Genomic DNA, 22,104 nt, shown 5'->3' with positions numbered 1-22,104 from the left:
GCTATATGAGAAATAAAAATGGGTTGATTTGTTGATCGATACTGTAGCGTGATAGGCCAGCCAATAGCATAATCACATACAAATATAGAAATACATTGTTCGCGTCGCAATGGACCAATCAGAAATAAAGGCAAAGGTAGTGGCTGTCAGACTGTCAGTGTCTCGCTCGCGCAGAGATTACCACAGAAATAAAAAAATAAAAAAAAAATCGAATGATCAATGAGAATTAAGTAAGTCAAAAAAGTAAAATGTTCTTTATGAGGGCAGTGGCTATAAAGACAATAAAAAGAACGCCACTTATCAAGAAATAGCAGAACAACTGGAAATTGACGGTCCGTCTATCTCTTTATTTCACCTTAATGTTAGTCAAAGTGACGGGGAGCGCCATACACCGGTTTCGGATTTCTGTAGAGTAGAGTGTAGGTACTACTGCTTGTGTTCTTCCTCTAAGAAACATATCTTTGACTCCATTTGAAACATTGTTTTATATCTAAATTTAAATATATACTATAATTCATTGTATTATATAGAAATAGACCTGGGTGTGACATAATCCTTAAAATTCGGTGTACAATCCACTGAAATTCGAAATACATTTGTAAAAATAAATAAATAAACAAACAAACAAACAAACAAACAACGGACACTGGTGGTACACTATGAAGTTTAATAAGAATAAAACATACATGATCATTATTACTTCATCACTGGGCTGTTGTCTTTATCCAGGGTAACTTACATGTTTTCTTTTGTTTTTTTTAAATGTTAAAACACAATGTATATTATATACATGATAAACAACATTAGACACTATTACATACTCATTTTTATTCTGCCAGGGTACTTTAAAATTACAGTTCAACCTATCTCTCTCTCTCTCTCTCTCTCTCTCTCTAGTTCTGTGCTTTTCTGGGTTTTCTTCACACTATCTGCAATGACAAACAGAAACAAAAATACATCATAGGTTAAAACTATATATTGTGGCAAAACACTAAATCCAAGTGTCCTCATTTAACACTGTAAACTTCAATAATTGCAACGTTTGCAAGCAGTTTCCAAGTTAAGTATACCTATGTGTGTTAAACTCTTTGAGTACAGAGACACAGTTTAAGCAGCTGTGCGAGATCAGACACTAACGGTTTATATATTTTTCTGAAACAGACTTCATAATAACAATAACAAGAAGAAGAAGAAATAGGCCTCCATGTTTCAGTCAGTTTTGGTCTTAATATAGTAATGGAGATTGAAGATCTTGAAGATATGGAAATTTATATACACACACACACACACATATATATATATATATATATATATATGATATATATATATATATTATATCCATATATATCTATATCTAGATTCCTATATTGTGTTTGATTTTGAAAATATTTAACATATTTTAAAACAGTGTCCTGGTCTAAAAGAATTTTTAGATTAGTAGTTCCCTGGTCTAAAACTTTTAGATTAGTAGCAATCTCCACTTCCCTTGTCGCAGCGGGGGGAATACAGAAATGAACGGTGATAAATATGTGTTACACTGAAACACTTGACAAAAGGTAACTGAACAGCAATTCATTGTTCTCATTTAACACTTTAACATTTTAACACTGTGAACTTAAATCATTTTAACATTTGCAGTTTTTAAGGTTATATTTTTCAATTAAATTTGCTGATCCTTACCTTGACATGTGGAAAAGTCTGTGTCAGCGGGACTCGTTGTTTGTCGCCTTTGCGTCTTGTTGAAGTCTTGTTGACTTGTGCTCTTGCGCATATTTTGCATTTTATAATTGGAAGCTTCTGTCGTTTTTAAAAATATATAATTTAATTGAATTCACTTCTATATTATCAAATACATTAGAAACGGGCTGGGTGCAGCAGCTGTTGATCTGTACAGAGTTTGAGCCGCGACTGTGAACAAGCAGGTCATTAAACTACGATGTGCGGCATGCCCTTGTAAAGCTGTGGTCCTGGTGTCTGTGGATGAGCACTGAATGATCGGGGATTACTGTCCTGCCCTCGTGGGCGCATCATTAGCAAAGTGAGGGAGAGAGAGTGTGGGAGGAGGATGGGAGAAGACGAGAGTCATCTCCTGTAGGACTCGAACTCAGCCTGTGATATAAACCTGCGAATCAATTACGAGCTAAATTACCTTACCGTTTTTAATTAGCACATGTGCACTGGGGCGCAGAAACCAGCAGGGAAAATGAAAGAGAGAGCAACCATTAAACACAAAAAATATATGATCGATCAAGTGCTCTCGGAGCCCAGGTTAAACATAGTGCAGTGGTGTGTTACCAAATGTAACGGATACAATGTCCGAGTGCAACTTGGGCACCATTAGGGGAAACAAATTACAGATTATTACAAAGTCCATTTTTAATATGGCGAGAGAAAAATTAAATACAAAGGGTGTTCTTAAATCAGTAACTGGTCTTAATAAAATTAAAAAAGACTGAGAGTGATCTTTATAACAGACTCTCTAAGTTGCATTAATATAAGGAGCTGTTTGGGGCTGGATTAGGAGTTGTTATCAAAGGAGACAGGGGTATCAAACTACGGTTACCATATGATTCCGTGTACACTAGGACAGCTTAGGACAGTTCAGGCTTTTCACCTCGCACCTCAGTGCGTTCTGGTAAGTGTAGTCTTGCTGTGAAAGGTACCCGAGACAGGTAAAACATACCAGAATGCTTTGCGATGAGAATTGAAAAGCCTGAACTGATACAAACTGTCCTGGTGTACATGGAGTCATGTGGTAACCATATATTGAAGATACTTTCAAGTCTGAAACAATTTTACATGTACTAGATACAGACAAAAAAGAGAGCGTTTTGTAAGCTGTGTTAAGACTTCAGCACTGTTCAGTTCATACGTGGTGTTGACACCCAGCGCCCTGACACACACAGTACTGCGGAGCACAGCCCCGCCCCCACACACCCTGCAGCAGTCCAGGGTTGAGTCGCTTTCCCTACAGCCAGATTCACACGGTCTTGTAGCCTTCAGAGCAGACTACACTGCTTACTTAAGCACTGACTCCCACGTATATTAACTGCGGTTTCAAAACCAACATGATGTGCCTTATGTGTTTATTGATTTAAAAAACCAAAAACAACCAAAGAAACACTGGTATCAGACAGCTGACTAAGACATGGGTTCATTCCCAACGAGACACAGCTTATTAAACTCCACCAATAAATAAATAAACAAACAGTAATGTAGACTTCATAGCCAAAGTTTTTGTTCTGTTTGTTAAGGCTGCTGATAAAGCTACAGCAGTGGCACACGCCGTTCCTAACCTTGTTCAGATTGGTTCCTTAATAACTTGATCAGACAAATAGTTTCTGTCAAACAAAGACCTCGCTGGATCAAGACACTACATTATTCAGCTGATTAAGGCCGTGGTTAGAACTAGGTTCTGGACTGGACAGGAGCCACGAGTGAGAAGCTGTGAGCTCCCGGGCAGTGCGTGGTTCATGCTGGGAGTGGTGGCTCACCTCTGTGATCCGTGGGTTCGTACACCTGACGTTCTTGCTGGACAGGTCCAGCCACTGGTTGGCAAGTGGTGTGCAGTGTTGGCGCAAGGTACACCGTCCCTCCCCACTGCACCAGCCACACTCGAACTTCCTCTCAGCTTTCAGGCACAGTCCACAGCTCTCCCGCTGAGCTGCACACTTGTACAGGTGCACTGGGGGAAGGGGGAGTTGCATCAATTTAACAAACAGGCAATAATCAGGGTTCTATGTAAAATCCACAAATTAATTCAGTAAGATTTAATCCATATGAACTCTTTGCAATGTGAAGTTACGATGCTGTTTAGGAGCAAGGAGACACAGGTAGATGCAAGCAGTTACCTTTAATAGTCTCTGGATTGTCAATGATGAAATTTCCATTCCACACCACAGAGAAATCCACCGCCAGGTCACTGATGTCCATCCCCTCATAAGTGTACTGAATGGAAAAACAATGGAAAGCACTAACTGGATGCTCTTTTATATGTGTTATTGCTTATCTTATTAATCAATCAATCATTCATGCAATTAAACAAATGAGTGTGGGTGTACCAAGCTGCTCCTGAATACACAGCCATGGCCAAAAGATTAGCACTAGTCTATAGAACGGCCCCATTTTGCTTCAGAAAGTTCAGAAAGATAAACCTGCCGAATAATGTTACTTTAACATATTGAATTACACACCGCTTTGTAATTTTCCATATGTTTAATATGACAAATGTGACATTTCAAAATCTAACACTACTATTCTGGCTTCTGGTAGACTTTTGCAATATCATGTTGTAGTTTCTTTTATTACATTCTCTTAAATAAATGATCTAAATTATATATATATAAAAATTAAGTCTCAATCCTAACATTTTAAGTGATGCAAAACTTTTGGCCATTGCTGTGAATGTGCATGGGGGCTGACTGGCGTGTTCTGGCACTCTGGAGCTGCAGGATTGACCCTAGTGATAGTTCTCAGTGCTGAGGTGTAGAGGAGTCCTCAGTGCTGAAGGTGTGGAGATGCCCACGTACCGAGCTGTTCTGGCACTGCACGCTGGAGCTGTTGAAGCGCAGTGCAGGGACGCGGTGACTGGTCCCCTGTATGTCCAGCACACACTCGTAGCCCCGCTGGCCGGACTGCGGCTGGGGCAGGTTCCGTGCCTTCAGTGTGATGGGCTTCACCTCGCCCACCGGGATCAGGATCTGCTCTAAAGACACCAGTTGTGGGCAGTCCTGCAGACAGACGAGGGGGTGTGAGGCAGACAGCAAACCACGCTCTCTGGTACCTCCAGCGCAGTGGTGTTGCATCTGCCCAAAAGGCAGTTGTGTGTGTTTCAATAATAAATTCCTCGGAGCGCCTCTGAAACTCATTATAGATTTGATCTGCAATACTCCCCCCCACCCCCACCCCCACCCCACCAAAAAAAAAGAAAGAGTGAAACGAATAAAGTACATTGACAGGCAGATACCAGAAACAATGAACACCAGATGAGCCTTTCCTACTTTGGTATCAGTTTCTCCAGGACCCCTCTCAATTGGTTGTAGCCAATGCCCACCCCTATGGGAGCTCCCCTGCTTGATCTTCCCTCCTAACAAGCGATCAGGTTTATTTCAGATCAGCCGGGCAGTACATTCGTCGTTATTTCCATATGATTATAAACGAATGCCTAATTGCCACCCTCTTCCTGAATCATGCACGCTTAGAAAAGGTGTTGAGGGAACAGTCAGCCAGGCTAAAAACACCTTCGATTTGTGAGAGGAAGCCGAGGAGGGGCTCTTTATTACCAAGCAGTCTTGCCAATAGGGAGGGAGACGGATGCACAGCATTAAACCAAGATAGAATTTATAAAACTGCTGCTGCACAGATAAATGGATACGCACTGCAGAGACCAACAACCACAGAAATATATGAGACACACAGTTACATAGGTATATAGACACTGACTGATACATTTATATATATACTGTAGCAAGAGACCGACAGAGGGAGAGCCAGAGAGACAGACTAAGAGAGAGACAGCCAGATGGAGAGAGAGAGAAACAGCCAGAGACAGATCAGGAGAGAGTGAAGGAGCAATGGTTACCTCCGAGGCATTAACTCTGCCCTCCTGGAAGGAGCAGCTGGTGGGGTCGTGGGTGCACAGGTTGCGGTATTTACACCAGTGGCAGTGGAAGGCACTGTTCACACAGGACAGGCACCTGCAGAGACAAGGAGAGTCGCTCAGTCAACACCCCCAGCACACAGCTAGAGTGCTGACAAACTAATGATGCTTTCATCAAAATAATAACAATAAAAAAAAAAAAAAACCTACAAGAATGTTCAAACCCTGGTCAAGATGAGATCATAAAAGAGTTTTTCAAATGGCTTCTTGTATTATTATTTCTTATTAACTTTAACTATCCTCCAATAAACACTAGATCCGAGCAGGGGGCAGGTTTCTGCAGTGCATTTCTTCAATTAATTATTTAATATAGACAGACAACTCGGCCCATCAAGCCGTGACCGCAGAGAGGCTGTAAACGCGGTCTAGTTCCACACAGCTCTCAGCCGCCAAGGTTTCCTGGGACAGGTGCTGGGCTAAAATGCTGAATCACTGCAGTCTGTGTGCCCAGTGCAGCAATTTGAAAACAGAAAAAGAAGAAACAACTGCTTGTGGGTTCCTGGACACCGCTGTAAGGCTTCATTAAATGATGTGTCAATGTTTATAATGATATATTTATAACATTAGAGCGATGAGCCTGTTTTACACATTGTAAATAAAGTCTCAAACAGCTGGTAATGAAGGGATTTTAAACTTTTAGGGTTAATAAACAGTGACAGTAAGATCATTTGAATTACATTGGCAAGCCACAGAACTCTGGAGGTCTCTGCCTAAATCTGTGGAGAGATTTTGTGTCAAAACCTCTAACAGTTTCCCACATCACATCAAACATTTACCCCACAGCTGCAGCGATTTATTAGCAAGTGCACTCATTAAATAATGCTACTTTTAATTAAGGAGGGATCAGGCTCAAAAGGACACAGTTACATTAGCCGTCTAAAGGTTAAATCTATGGCTGCAGACATTCTTGTTTGCACAAACCTACTCTAATTAATTCTGTCCCACTTGGGGTTTCGTAATGCAACCCTCTTGGGATGCTTCTCCGAAGGAAAAAAAAAAAAAAAAGCTGCAGTTATCTAAACGCTGTAACTAACGTGCTCAAACTTAATTTGCAACGGCAGCTGAAGGTTTGATGAGAAAGCAGGACAGAGCGGAGGATCCTGGGAGACCCGACCGGGACGCTTACAGTGTGTGGACGCTGCAGTTGTAGAATTTGAACTCGGTGCTGGCGAACATCTCTCCCGTCTCCTTGGAATTCAACCGGAGTTCAACTCCAACCCAGTCTGGAAAGCAAAGCAGAGAGGACAGAAAGGGTCAGCAATGCTGTCATCAATGCACTCCCAAAGGCAGCCTGCTAGGGAATACGCATGTGGCCCTCTGCATCTAAGATTGTGGTGTGTGTTCTAAAACGGGGAGGGAGAACGTCACCGTGCTGTAAAAGCTCTTTAGAATTGTGTGAGATGGGCAGGGATCTAGATGTATGTGTATGTGTGTTTGCACATCAAATAAGAGAAAGTGACTGGGCTGAGGTGATCTAATTTGCCTAGATCTCACAGGTAGGAGTGTCAGAGTGGAATGAAACCAACATCAATTCACACCATGCTGTACACTTCAGGTGAGGTGCAGTGCAGACTCTCTCAGAACACAGTTACGTGCACAGGCTGCAAGTGGATGTTTACACTGACTGTGCAATTTCAGCTTGTAGCCCGTTCCCCAATGGATATCCAATAATAGCTTGTGCCCGCACCTGTGAAGTGCATTACCAATACTGGTTTTCACCTTACCTTGAAGAGCAAGGAACAGAAATAATACATTTCCAGGTTTGTTTTTGCTTTAGTGTCAGTAGTTTTTCATGTGCGTGTTTTTTTTTTTTTTTTTTGCATGCTGCGTTCTGTATATCTATGGGCTTTCTTTTCTGGAATTACATTTCTTCGTACCAGATCTTTGCTACCAAAACAGAAATTAAAACTGACTTAAAAATGGACCTGTTCGCAGCAGAGATGCCCATCTTTGTTCTGAGAGCAATAAAGAGGAGCAGAAAGGGTTAAATCCAAGGCCATATGCTCCTGGTGTCTTGTCTCCCACCACTCGCTGGGCAGCGGGCAGCAAACTCTGCTTCTCCAGCCAATTCACTGACGCAATGCGCTGGACTCCCACCCAAGCGAGGTAACAATGCTATTGAGGAGTTCACTGACAGTGCACCCTTGGCAACACCAACACCAAGGACATGCTGCACTGCTCAACAGCCCGCTCAGTTCTCAATCAGAACCCAACGTTGAATTAAACCGTGCCCACTGAAAAAGCAATGTTCATTCTTTTTAGAAAGAAAAACCAAAACTGCTCCATGTTACATAACTAATAAAAAAAAAATAATATGGAATTAACCTCACAAGTGTGTGTTAATTGTTTCATAGTTAAATAAAACAAAGTGCACAGATTGATTTTTTATGTAAGTGCCTTGATAAATGTGTGTTGTTCTGTGTGTTTTGTGCAGTTTTTGCTGGAAGGATGGAAAGAGAACAGAAGGCGCCCCCTGGAAGCAGAGCCAGCTGTCCGGCCAGGGGTCTGTGCAGGCGTATGACTACAAGCACCAGTACCAACACCACCAGGACTGACCACACTGGGGCGGGACAGCTGGACAGCCAACACCTCAATCCAGCAGAAACAGGTCTGAGGTTCTCAGAGCGTGACCTTTGGAAAACGAAGGGCTATTAATTCCTATTTAAGTGAGAGTTTTGAGGCAGGCAAGAGAGCCCCCCCTACCACACACACATGGGCATGTGCTACTGTGAACAGACTGCAGAGAGTGGGCAGCTTGGTGGTGTCAGGAGGGCAGGGAGAAAGCCAGCAGGATGGAGAATTGCCTTGTGTTGTTCTGCGATGCTATCCAAGTGGATCTGGCCTTCGGTTCAGTCTAAATCTGGGAGTCAGGAGAAACACTTAACAATGGTGCCGTGTTCCTACCTGCTTTCAGCCTCTTCAAAACAGATGTATGCTTGAAGCAATATATCAAACAGGACAGCTGACAGAGAGTTCTGATCATAGTCAATAATGGTTGGAACTGTAGCTGTACCCTACAGCAACACCATGTAATAGAAACCAGAATCAGCACCAAATTATATCTCAGCAATGTGCTATAATTACTGCCTATCTGGTCAGCGAGCAATCTCAGTTCAATCAGCTCTGATCAGAACAGACTAGGGCTTTTGAAGTCCCCAGCTCTTGCAAACGTGTGTGACTTTGTCTGGTCTGTGGAGGAAGGCTCTGGAGTGTTTTGTCTCAATAGCAGGGTTATTTTCCTGGTTACGCTGGGAATGCAGTAATCAAACTACCGCTCAGATCGACTTCACTTTTCAGTTAACATCATATCACTTGCATCCTCGGGGGGAGGTAATTCTGGAGCGGCTCAGACTTCAAATCCCATTGCTTCGCTCATGGAAATAGAGGGCTTGTCAGGCGCTGTCGAGACTGGAGACTGAAAGACTCCCCATATTCATCCCTGGGTAATGAACGGATACTAGATTTCTGTCAAAAAAATGTACAGTACCCTGTAATTATACGTCTTTAAATTAGGCTGTACTTTGGCACTGATTGGGAGCCAAATACAGCAACTGACAACCACCTTTTTCATATAATACTTCCATACACTGCTTCAAGAAGGACAGTAAATTATGGTTCGATGCGCTCAGTTGCTGCAGGCAAATGCAATACAATAGCCACCCAGCACTGATTTCCATTTCAAATACAGCTGTGAAGAGGTGCACATTCTGTACATATTGCAATGACTTCAAGTCGAGTGCAAACATATTATTTATTTTGCAATTTACAGCTGTCCAATATAGCAATCAGAGGTTTTTTTTTTTGGCTGTCTGGGTCCTTATATGGGTTCAATTGCAGACTGGATCATGCTAGCTTGGGAGCCTGCCATCCACATAGGGGTTAATAAAGTCGAGAGTGCAGGGGGCAATTACACACAGTGAGTGTCAGCTGTATGTACACAGTGGACTGGGAGAAAGCTGAGAGCTGCTTCTATTCATCAGGAGCGAGGCATGTGAAGAGGATTTTCTTTGCCTTTTTTAGGCAGGAGTGGTACAGGCAAAGGGGAGGAGGGGAGGGACCTTTCTCTGGAAGCATTCCAAATGGGACACTGCTCAGAAATAAAAGAACGGTTGAAACAGAGGAAAACCAACAAAGAGAAACACGATTCAGATAGCCGGCACAAAGCTCTGACCGCTGTAAACGTGTTTCTGCTGTTCTGGTTGCAGGACCAGCTCACACTGACTGAAGTCAGGAAGGGGTGTGTGGCGATTGCAAACCGATGCTCTCATGGCGCAGCCCTGGCTGTTGTGTGTGTGTGTGGTGAGGAGAGGGTGGGCATGCAGAGTTGTTCTGGGAGCAGGGGGCGAGCTGCCCTCACCTTGTTCGGTTGGTATCAGCGGCACGTCTTTCGGCGATGGTGAAAGACAGAGGATTTGATTCCCAGACACTTGGCCCTGCACCTCCGTTAAGTTCCCGAATGCGCAGGTCACTCCGGGAGAGAGATCTGGAACATCACTCACCATCACAGTCAGCTGTGAAAGCGACAAATCAATCAACCAATCAATCAGCAGTCATCCGGAATCTCGCAATGCCAGAATGAGACTTCACTGTCAAAACAGAGCTATGGTGAACGACACTGTGTCACACAGCAGAACAATGGGGCGGTGTTCCTCCACGGCATCAGCTTGTGACACCAACATGTAAAATGCAGTTCATGTCATGCAAAAAGGGAGTGAAGAAGCTTGGGTAATGACAATGGTGCAGACCAAGACCTCTTATATTAAGAGTTTCCTAGGTCACCTGGCATTATGGGCTGTCGTTTATGCTCCGATTTTTATTACAACTTTTTTTAAAACTTGTCTCAAAATCGTTTAATTGCTGTAACAAAGCGCTGGTTTTCCGGGATTGGTCTTCAACAACACAAATTAACCCTAATGCATTTAATGCAAGCTTGTAATTTAATGCAGACCTTGGAAACCAATTAATATGTGTGCCATTTGCCAGCTTTTGTTGAAATTTCTTGTAGCCAATTAATGGTCCTAATTACATCGTCTATGTTCTTTACTAAAGTACCGAAGTGGGCTGATACTGTGCATTTTATTATAGCAGCTAATTGTTATTTTCTGCTCCTACATAGACCAAATTAATAAGGTAGCCTTTCTTCATTACATTTAGCTTGAAAAGCATTAACCTATTCCCTGTTGCATTATCATATTTATCTCTTCCAACAGTGCTAGGATTTCACTTCGCGTAACAGTAATTGCTCTGCATATTTCATAAAATTACCTTTTATTGAGCTAGGTTCTGTATTTCTTCTAATGGACAATTTAAATGGCAACATCTTTAAAAAAAATAAAAGTACACCAACAAACTAAAACAAGCATGTCAACACTGTCTTCGTTGTCAGTCCGTGTAGATATCGAAACATAGGCTTGCTACCTTAAGCCTGCATGTAACAGCAGAACGATCTTACACAATTTGCACTTAGGTGCGATCCTTAAATATTTATTTCTCCATAAAAATATTAAACCAGCAAACAATAAAAACTCAGGTCTACAGCAAGTGTAGGAGTGCCGTGGACCCTAAAACAGATGGACCATGATTGCACTGCCCTGTATACACTAAACATTTTTAAGCTCTTTAAGCTAACACTGAATCTAGACTATGAGGAACAAATTACCAGCGACAGCCATGAAATGAAGCAATAAAACTGATTAACAGACCTGGAGGACAGGGAAATGAATGACAAACGTCCATCTCAGACCTAATTAGACCACTACTGCTATAGTCCACGGGCTGCTGTAATTGTTTTTAGTCGCTAACTGCCAGGGAACCTAACACTGAAGTAAACAATTATTAGGTGACACTGCCCTGTGATGTACAGCCTGGCATTGTTGTCTTGCCACAGCCCGAAGGCACTGGCGGACATCTTGTTTCTGTTTTGGTGAGTGACAGCTCGCTAGGCTGGCTGAAGAACTCATTGAAGGCCCAGGTTCTCTCAACATGGTGCAGAAAAAAAAAAAAACCTGGACAAATGACAATTGGCTTTTTTTTTTGTTTTCCCTAAGATTGCATGTTAGAAGAAAGGTAGGTTTGTTTCCTTTTGCTTTACTTCCAGGTTGTCTTGCACTTCCTAGATAATTTCAGTCAATATGCACGACAGTGACGATTTACAGAAACATTACAGCAGCGATAATTCCTTCAGGTCTCCGTCTGTAGTTTTCATCGTATTTGGTCTTTAACTGTACGTGAATAATCTCCTGTGAGGTGCCAGCAGTTCCCTTCCCTCCTGTGTTCAGACTCACCGTCACGCTGTGCTCGGAGACGGAGATGCTTTCTGGCTGCACGGTGACGCTCACGCACTGGCTGATGGTGCTGGCGAATCGGAACGGCTCCTCCGCTTGCTCGCACCTGTCCTTCCGAGAACACCTGTGAGAGAGGAAGCCGTGTTTATGATCTGTTCATTTCCACAGGGCAGCCCTCCTCCTGGGATTGAAAGAGGTCTCTTTAAAGCAGTCAGTGACACAAATAAAGCACAAGTGAAAATTAAAAACAACAAGAGCTTGGGTGAACCATCAATCTTAAATCACAAAAACAAAAAGAAATGTTAGCCCATCTAAAATCCCACCCTTCAATCGCTAATCTTGCTCCTGCTCGTGGCATAAATTTGAGGTTTACTTTATCAAGAAATCACGTATGAAAAACTGTGTTTTTATGTTCAAGACTCATAAGCATTTCTCATAAAACGCTGCGGGATCAATAAGCTCACGCGGCCCCCAGATCTAATTGTTCTTACCACTTTCGCTCCTGAATGACTTTTTGACATTTCCGTCGATCCCCCTTGCTACCAACTCCTTTAAATCCAATTTAAAACACACTTCATCATGAAACAACAGGAGAAACAAAAGGCCTGTTCCCCAGGGACCGTTCCAATGAGCCCAGAGTGCTTCCCAGAGCAGCTCTCAGAAGCATGTTATTCTCTGATATTTACCTTAATTACCATCTTTATATTCTTTATTGGAGACTCGTTTCACCCTTGTCAAGAATGCGCGTTGCAACATTTGAAGCCCTGTGTCATAAAATTAGCACTGGCACGCTGGTATATTTAAACTGGATTCCAATCACATTAAAGACTTTGCCACAATCCAGGTCTGACAATGCTGTGCTGCTCCAAGGCCAGCTGCTAGGCAGCTAGGGTATTGATTCAGTTCCCTACCCTCTGTCTCTTATTATCTGTCAAGCAGAGCCTTCCCTCTCTGATCCTGGCCACTGGCTTTAGCACAACCGATCTGCCAACAACTCAGAAAAGGTGAGGGTTTGATATAAGCTTAATGTAATGTGGGCAATGCCAAGTGCATCAAGCACCTATTGCAGCTGGGCTGTGAATTCACAATAACAGCAAAGTACTGGGACTATAAAAAAGACAGTTCTGGAAGAAATTCCTAGCCAGTGTATGAAAACAAAAGGCTTTGTGGCGAGTCTAAATTAGAATGAACTGTTCACAAAGTTCATTACTCACACTTGCGCTAACGGTTCTCTGGGGAATTTGAACATTCAGCTGTAATAATGCTGTGCTGTCTCGCCAGGTCTAGGAAGCTAAGCAGGGTTGGGCCTGGCCAGTGACTCTTCTGTCAGGATGACAGTACTGCGTTTCCCCTATAAATCAACTTGGCCAATCAAGCACGTTGTATTTAAAGCAGCATCCAGCAGCTCGGAGGATGGTTCTGATGTCACTGCCGAAGCCACAAAACAACACTACTGGAAAAAAAAAAGAAAGCACAGGCAGAGAGACTGTCCTTCAAATCAGCTCCATCCCCTTGAGTAAGTGTCTGAGATACAAGAAAAGGTCACCAAGCTTTTTTAATTGTGGGAGTTTCAATTCTCTCTGGGGATCATTCACTTTCACCCTCCCCAATGAGAATGTAGACCCCCTCTCTCAACCTCCCCCGAATATGCAATCAATACAAATTACAGAAAAGTAACTGCGCTGAAGCCTCACCGAGCCACTGTTCATGTTCTCTCTGACCTTGCCAACAATTACCCAGATGGCCAGGGGTTGGCCTAACACTAAATGGGTCTTTTCAACTTGGAAAAGCGGTTCAGTGTTCCCTCTCAGGACGTTTAACCCTGCTCTGCTCTGCCCCTCTCTCTCCCCCATCTCAGACCTGCTGAATACTTTATAAAGGGAATCGACTCAGCTCTGACACACAAAGCCTCCAGGGAGCACACATGCCTTCCAGCAAGACAAACCCTAAATATTGATGCACTAGTAATTGCACAGTGTGCAGTACACAGGGCACTCGCAGTGTGCAGGGGAGAAACCCAAGGACACAGAGACCCCCAACTGTATATCTTCCAGTGCAAAACCCATAGAACACAAAGAGACAGTACAGGGAAGTGTGTGTGTGCTTTCCAGTTGAAAATATGGCAGGGACACCTCTTTCATTGTGGAGCTCTTCTCAAACTCCTGAACCCGGTGCCTCTTCCCTTTCTCCTTACTTACTAACCCACTTTTCAGAAAGAACACAAGGGGTATCCATACAACATCTATCGATTTGCTTGTCAAGACAGATACCACTTATTTAAACGGATTTAAGCTTATGGGAATTATCACTAACGCAAGATTTAAGCACCTCCCAAGGCATCATCATTAAAATATTCTTTATAACGGACTAAAATCCAAGCGGTTTTGTGCCCATGGGACTAAGGACTTATTTACATACGCACACACCATGCCGGCAATCTAGAAGCCAAAACTCAAGCTTTTCATGATGATCGGCTCCTTTGTTGCTGGAAACTCCCATTTAATACCCTACAGCACAAGGGAGTTGTCAAGCTACCCGGCTGTTAAACCAGGGGTGCATTTTCTATTCTATTCTTTTAGTGGTAAAGCTGCACATCACTTCTTCACCATGCTCCCTTTATAAAGTGTATTACCCTAGTAATTGTCCCTGCTGTAATGACCCCAGGGTGCTGTACCATTGAATTTCTTTTCCTTATTTTCCCCCCCTCTGCTGCGCTCCACAATTACGCTGTCAGAAAGCAAGATTCTAATTCCACCCAATTGCAAAAAAGACTTACAGTGAATGGCGCGGATTGTACTTGACTGGAAGATGATTGCAGCGAGACAGCTCAAGAAAGCCGTTGCCTAATTCATCTTGGGTCGCCTCTGTGGTTTTCTCCTTTTATTTCCAGGGTACAATTAGTGTGCAAAAAGCATGCTGATTGCAGCTTTAAAAAGGAGACCAGTGGTGTTTTTAGGGGGGTCTTTAGCATGTTTTCTGGATTGCTTTGATAAAACCTGTTTCTTCCTTTTGTTTGCTGAAAGGGGCAGGACCCTGTCTTTCACACGAGACGTACAAGGGGAGAACACCCTCAGCCCGGCTGTACTGTACTGTACAAATCAGGCTTTTGAAAGACATTTAAAAGATGACGCAGCAGCACCCAAAGCACAGGCTAACACACAGTTCAAAAGATCATCGCATGTTCCATTAGGCCAGCGCTATTTACGCGCACTGTGTTCATGAGTGCCTTTGTGAGCATCTCAAAGCGTTGACACATTGAAATACGTTTAAATAAATACATATCATTTGGTAAAGCCCAGTTAGAACAGCACTGCTAAAGGCTGTTTAACATATGTTCTAGTATACAGTACATTATTGTGAAGTTGGCTCCTCTCTCTCCAGCTACAGACTGAAGTGTTCTTGTCTTCTTCCTGCAGTAAACTATATTTTTATTGGCCATTACCGATGCACTCCAAAAGCCTGCCTTATAACTAGCGTGACAGATTATTCAATTGACATTAATTAGTTTAATCAGTTCAATTAACTGGCACCGTTTTCTCCGTGTCATAACTGTGCCAGTTATATTTCACTGTATCATCTTTAATACTGTCCGAATTTTTTTTTTTTTTAGGTTGACAGTTGTGAAATCCATCATGGCTATGGTGCACAGTGAATATACAATATTTCATAAGACTTGGGCACTGCAAAAAAGCTGCAAGCAGCTTAACAGGATCATTTTATTAGAAAGCTAAATTGGTTTAATATTAATAGGCTCATGACTAATACAATAGTATAAGAAGAGAAATTTAAACAAACGTGAGAGGAGCCCTTAGCTGCGGATTACACTGCTAAGCGCACGGTGCGAGCAGCTGTCATGGACTCAAATATCGGAGATCCACAAATGTGCTTTAAACTTCTAGAATTAAAAGTTTTTTTCTGATTGGTGTTTTCAGAGGGGGCGCTGTGTCTGGTTCATATTATGATGTATAAAAACTTTCGGTTGATATTGAAAACGAAAACTCTGTACCGAATACTTCCTATACCTGTAAATCACAGCGAGTCCCAGCTGTGCAGTCTGGAGCGCTTCACCCATGCCAAATAAATAATCCTGTTTCTCCAGGATCCTGAGGGACACTGAAGCATGACAAGACTGCAGCAGTTAAGCACCCAACTTGAAACCTGAAGGCTTAAAGTAACACTGGGAGATTTCCATGTCGTTTCCAAAGAGCTGTTGTCTCTAGCCAAGCTTGGTAAAACTTTTAAGCCACTAAAAAAAGGTTGAAACGACTTATATTAAATCTGCAGAGGCCCTGGTGCACTTTTACTTTACCTGTGAAACTTTAAATACCCAGTAAATAATTGCAACCAAGCACTTTTAAAGCAAGCAGCTAAGTGACCCTTTGCACATCCATACATACATGCCAAGCGAGATCCTCTGAATGCATGTGGAATGGAGGACGCCTTGCACCAGTCAGAAACCGTGAAGTTCATTAACGACTGGAATTAAGACTTTTAAAACAGGACCGGCATTTTTCTTAGTTTTGCCAGTTGACTGGAGCCAAGATGAATAACGGTACTAGTTATAAATGCTCATTAGTATAGAAGCTGTAGCAGTGTGGAAGTTGGCTTTTTGGCTTTCTTGTGTTCTGGTTGATTTTCCCTTGCGAGGTTCATGCAAAATGATTGGCAGCTGGCTGTGGTTTCTGGACTAGGAAGCCTGATCAGTTGGAATGGATACTAGGCTGTCATCTTTCTTATTATTCTCCTTGCATGAAACATTTAAATCGGGCTGTTCTTTTAAAGTGCAGATCTAATCAAGTTTTTTTTTTTTTTTTTTTTTTTTCCCAACACTACAAAGCTAATTTGAAATTATCTCAATCATTTCTCAGTCATACGCAAGTGATCAACGTTAGCTCATGTTATGAATACGAAGCATGCCTGCCCTTTAAATCAGAACACCATATACGTGTAGAAAAACTGATTCATTTCTAATTATGTCTGAAAAAAGTTTTTGTCCTGCTTCATCTGTCTCCAGACTGTTATCACTCGCATAACACAGGCACAAAGAGGCTGACCCTAACCGTGATCTCATTCCCTGTAATTCTAATGAAGACCAGCTAGGGGGCGCTCTACACCTCATTGCTCACTGGAAACCCAACAGGTGGCTGAGTGATGCTGGAGTGCCTGTGTGTGTTTAGATCTGCCATGAGCTGTGCAGTGTTCTAATCTCCCTGTCACACACAGACAATCAGCCAGCTCACAGCATCTCACATGGTTTCAACCAGATCCTAACTGGAATTGTATTACAGTGCTATGCATGCAATCAGTGACGCTATAGCTTTAACATGTTTCGTATTTAAAGCCGGAACGATGACGCAAATCTACTACATCGTTCAATCTGATTGTAGCGCACGTTCAGGGTAAAATATAAAAGAGGTGTAACAGGAAGTCTGGTGTTGAACTGGACTGTCGGCAGTGTCCTCACCACTCTGACTAGTGCATTGCGAGGGCTGGACTCACATGTTGTGCAGCACACACCAGCCGCAGTGGGGGTCCCCCGAGCTCAAGCACTCCCCACACCCGGTGTACTGCTCACACGACTCGATCGGAACCCGGGACACCTGCAACAGACAAGGGGACAGGAGCACACTGCTGTTACTGTGGAGAAATACCCAGCCAAAACACTCCACGGTCAGAACTCTCAAGTAGACTCATTTCAGCTTCTACAAAAGACATTGAGGATCATTACTGTTGATAAAGAAAAAGATCATTCTCAATGCAATTATCAGAAAATAAACCTTGAACCTGAAACCACTAAGTGCAAAGGCAGAGACATTTTCTGTTTTTTTTTTTTGTTGCTAGTTTTGGAAATTGTTAAATTGTCGTACACTGAAATCTAAACAGCCCTTTGTTTTAACCTGGCTGTAATTTTGTCTAGTAACAAAAGTCCCAATTTCACTATAAATGTGCTCTACAAAGAGGAAAACGGAATATAAATGTTTTAAATGATAGAATGCTTTCCCAGCTCAGTGTTGAAACAATGCCAACGATTCTTGGTTGCTTGAGACAGCTGTATGACTGACACCAGCATCTGCCAGTAAAACAGAACAACTGGCAAGGCTCTCAACAGCTGGGGCGGGGCTAGTCAATAGAGCCCTTTCACTGACAGCGACACTGTCCAGCCACATGGTGCGCGCCCATGCTCAGTTGTGCAAAGTCTGGTAAGGTAAACAGAATCTGAGGATTGGACACCAGGGTGTGAAAACACACACACACACACACACACACACGGAGGGGGTTTAGCTTGGGAAGGGGAGGGGTGTTGCCTTCTTGCAGTGCTGCTTCCTTCACATCAGCTCCTGTGCTTCCACATGGCATTACCTAGAAGGTATAAAATGCTTGTAGAAAATAGAATAGATTGCTTACGGTCGTTCGCTGCTTGTAATGGAACAAAACGTTTTTACAGCAATTTATAATAGAGTTATAGTATCACAGTTTAACATCAAGAAATAAAATCCCACAACCAACCAGTTACGATTCCATTAGTACTATAATTCAAGCCTGGTGATTCTTTTCATTTGCACTGTTCATTGTGGTTTCCACAAATGAAATACAGCAGGGCTTTCCAATTCAACTATTTTCAATAATTGTATTAGTTATGCACTGACACTTGCAAAGTGCACAGATAGCCCTTGTGCATAGGGTATTGCAGACAGCAAGATCACTAGAGCTAACTGCACCAGAACTGTTGCACTGCGTCAGCCCACAGATTACCAGCTTCATTAGAAACATGTTTCTTTTACTGGTTAGAAATACCCATTTAGACAGGTCAGGAAGTGTACTGCTGATTACGAGTTTTTTTTTTAAAGTATCGCTCAAGTGTTTTTTTGTGTATTATTTTGCCAGTTGATCGTCTGCAAGGCACCGTTGAGATGTGCAGGATTGCTAATCAGCTTTTTAAAGTTACTGCACCTTTCAGCCCTCTGTTGAGAAACACAGCTTAATTACAACATGCGCTAATCAATCTCCCAAACAGGAACAGCTGTGCGTTGTGTTACCAGGCGCTGTGGATGAAGGTGCATGTGTATTGGAGCGTGTGTGTGTGTGTGTTTTTAACATTTGTTCTCAAGCTTAGGAATTAAAAGTGCTGAAAATTTTCAAATTCATTTCACTGCCAGGCTGGAACTAAGCCCCCGTCGTTCGGTCCCTTGGGAAAGCTTCAGCGCTTTTCAATCCTTCACCTTTCGAGAGGACCGGATTCACCAGCAAAATTATAAATAAATCAAAAATGAGCATTGTCTGAAACCGCTCCAAAGCATCGCCTCGGTAACACAGTTCACCCAACACCCAGCCTTCTCGTTCCGTTAACCCCAAACTACCAAACCAGCTTCGGGGCAAAACCTTGGTCTTCTCCATCCACCGACATGCTGACTGTTTCTTGGATATGTGCTTAACTACTCAATTCTATGCAAGAGCTTATACTGCTTTGTACAGTTCAGTACAGACTGTCTCCCTCTAATCATGTTATTAATACTGAGATCCAATAACTATATTTTCCCACCTGTTCTCCCCCTGCCCCAAGCAGTCACCCCGAGACCCAAAATCAGAACAGATCCCACTGTCCCCAGCAGACACAGTTGCGTGTGTGTGTCTGTGTGTGTGTGGGGGGGTCTAGCTCTGGGAATGCTACCCAGGGTGAGAGGTCACTGACTGTGAGCTTTTAAGCCCTTCTCAGAGGATTAACCTTCTCACTGCTCCAGGAAAGGAAAAACTAATGGTGTTTACTTTCAGAACAGTTAGGGGATGCTTGCTGGGTTTTGCTGTTGTCCCTTAAGAGCTAGCAACTGCCAAAGCGGCCACAAGGTCACAGAAACAATCTAACAGCATAGAATTATGTACCTGTAAATGATAATGAGAATAATTATAGAAAAAAAAAAGAAAAGAAACACACACATTAGGCTATATTTGCTAAGTTTCTTTTTTTAAAGTTGAAGTTATTTGCTGATTGTTCTTCTTATTGCAAGACAATACGCTTACAGCAAATAAAAAAACAAATACAAATGGGTCTCATCCATTTACCTGTCTGTATTCAGGTGGACAGATGACACTAGATGCAAACCATGCCACCCTCTTTCCCAGCATGGTCTGCTGTTGCTACCCACCCAGTTCCAATGGTTTTAGACACAGGATATTCTCCATCCAGTCATAACAGTGAAACAGTCAAGACAAACCTGTTCTGGGACGATGCACCTGTCACCCAACACAGGACCCAGTCACTCCAGGGCTGTGATCTGCCCAACAATGGAGCTCTTTACTGGGAGAAAGAGAGGCAGCAGGGGGGCACACGGCTGTGTATGAGCTCAGGTCCAGTTGTCACACAGCAGAAGGAAAGGGGGGGGAGGGTATTACAATATGTATTGCTCCCTGAAACACAGCCCAGCGGCAATGCAGCTTCAAAGCACCAGGGACCACAGAGGGAGGTTTGCTCAAGACTGGTTTACGGATTTTCTTTGTCTAGTGTATCCAATGAAGGCAATTACGGAGTCATGAAAGGGCTCCCTGAGAATGTGTCGCGCCAGCACCATGGGTGTCTGTCACTCTGCTCTCCTCTTCAATCAGGTTTTAAATAAACACAGACAGACACACAGGCGAGAAGCTACACAGGGACAAGAACGGTTTCTGGAGAGACAGTGGGAAAAAGAAGATACAAATCTAGAACCATAAGGACCGCTTGAAGATAATTATTTTTTATGAAAAGTAATGTACTGTGACTGCAGCTTAAAGAAACTCGGGTCACTTTTACAGTTGCCACAGCGACAGGAGAGTAGTGTCCTCGTGTTGACCCCTAGGACAGCCCATAAACAACTGGCATCGCTATTGGACCGTGTGGCTGAACGGTTCAAGCAGAAATTCAATTTCTAATGAGTGTGGGGAGGGCTGGGGAGGTCCTCGCTATGTCACTGTAATTAAAGGTATCTATCATCCCACGCAGGAGGCTACAAAGTGCACAGAACTGAACTTGTCACTGGACCAATAACTTCATCACTTGTTAACTTTGGTACTGTATTGAATTCAATGCAGACAGAATGGGAAAGGAATGCATGGGGTACCCTGGAAAAAGAGGTCCCGGTATTTTCTGAACAGCCCTGTACCGCTGTCCTAGAATGTATACGCGTCTTTGTATGTAGCAATGCTAATACTGTAAGTGGGTTGATAGGTAAACCCTTCGGGGGGGAAAAAAACACCAGTCCAAATAATAACAGCAATACTCAGATCCATCAGCAATTATCTATAACATTGTCATGAGATATTTCTGAATGCAATAATTAAGCACAACCGAAGAACCTGAAGATCTTCAACATAATTAAACGGGGTCAGCACTGACAGGCAAGACAGAGGTAAGAAGATGGATTTTAAAACCTTAGATTTGCGCTCCTTTAAATGCAATTACCTACATCTACCTACTGTAATTACAGTTTTACAATATGCAGAGGAATCCAAGTCAGATTGATCTATGATGAGGAACAATGAATGCCAGAAGTAATTAATCCAGAATAGCAGACAACTTGTCAGTTTTCTGGGTTTCATTTATTGTTTTGTAGCCACCAAGGGCACCTGTGCAGATGTAACGATGTGTAACAATGTGTGTGTTTTCAATTAGCTGGACTGACTGATCTCTCTTGCAGATGCACAACTAAGCCCCACCCACACACACACACAGGCGCACGATCAATCTCCATGCAATTCATCTACAAGACAAAATAAAAAATAGATATTAAGCCAAAGCAGTTTGCAACAGCAGCTATCTCCCATCAGAAAGTGAGATTAACTTCAGTGTCTGCACAATGCAATATTGCTCCTACAGAACAGTAAGGAGCTTAGCTGCAAAAGTCCTTGACTGTTGTGGAGAAGGCCACTGGGTTTAAGTTAAGCCCAGGATCACACAGGATACCGACTAAGCTCTGAACCAAGCTCTTTGATGCAAAATCTGAGACTTGATATCAAAACTGAATTGCACCCTCCCTCCATTGCACTGGGCGGCTATTCGATCGTTACCTATGATCTTAAATTAGTCCTACTTGAGCTTTTGGTTAATTAAGCCTTTAAGAAAGCCTGATATGGCAAACTGCTATGCAGCAAGCCATTCTCTTTTCTTCTGTGGACTAGCAGCAGACGCTGATA

At 42.8% G+C, this 22,104-nt stretch overlaps 1 protein-coding gene across 1 annotated transcript in view; it reads right to left on the bottom strand.

Moving 5' to 3' along the window:
• The window catches only part of LOC121304735 (plexin-A2-like), a 146,854-nt gene that overhangs the window by 47,549 nt on the left and 77,201 nt on the right, over positions 1 to 22,104 (bottom strand). The window contains exons 5-12 of the mRNA XM_041236103.1: positions 17,443 to 17,543; positions 11,944 to 12,067; positions 10,017 to 10,170; positions 6,786 to 6,882; positions 5,582 to 5,696; positions 4,530 to 4,730; positions 3,852 to 3,948; positions 3,495 to 3,685 (exon numbers count right to left, since the gene is read on the bottom strand). Of these exons, the coding sequence (XP_041092037.1) occupies positions 3,495 to 3,685; positions 3,852 to 3,948; positions 4,530 to 4,730; positions 5,582 to 5,696; positions 6,786 to 6,882; positions 10,017 to 10,170; positions 11,944 to 12,067; positions 17,443 to 17,543 (1,080 nt within the window). The remainder of the gene's footprint in view (positions 1 to 3,494; positions 3,686 to 3,851; positions 3,949 to 4,529; positions 4,731 to 5,581; positions 5,697 to 6,785; positions 6,883 to 10,016; positions 10,171 to 11,943; positions 12,068 to 17,442; positions 17,544 to 22,104) is intronic.

This window comes from Polyodon spathula, chromosome 39 (assembly GCF_017654505.1).
Source record: "Polyodon spathula isolate WHYD16114869_AA chromosome 39, ASM1765450v1, whole genome shotgun sequence".
Classification (NCBI taxonomy): domain Eukaryota; kingdom Metazoa; phylum Chordata; class Actinopteri; order Acipenseriformes; family Polyodontidae; genus Polyodon; species Polyodon spathula.
This window is presented reverse-complemented; position numbering and strand designations above follow the sequence as displayed.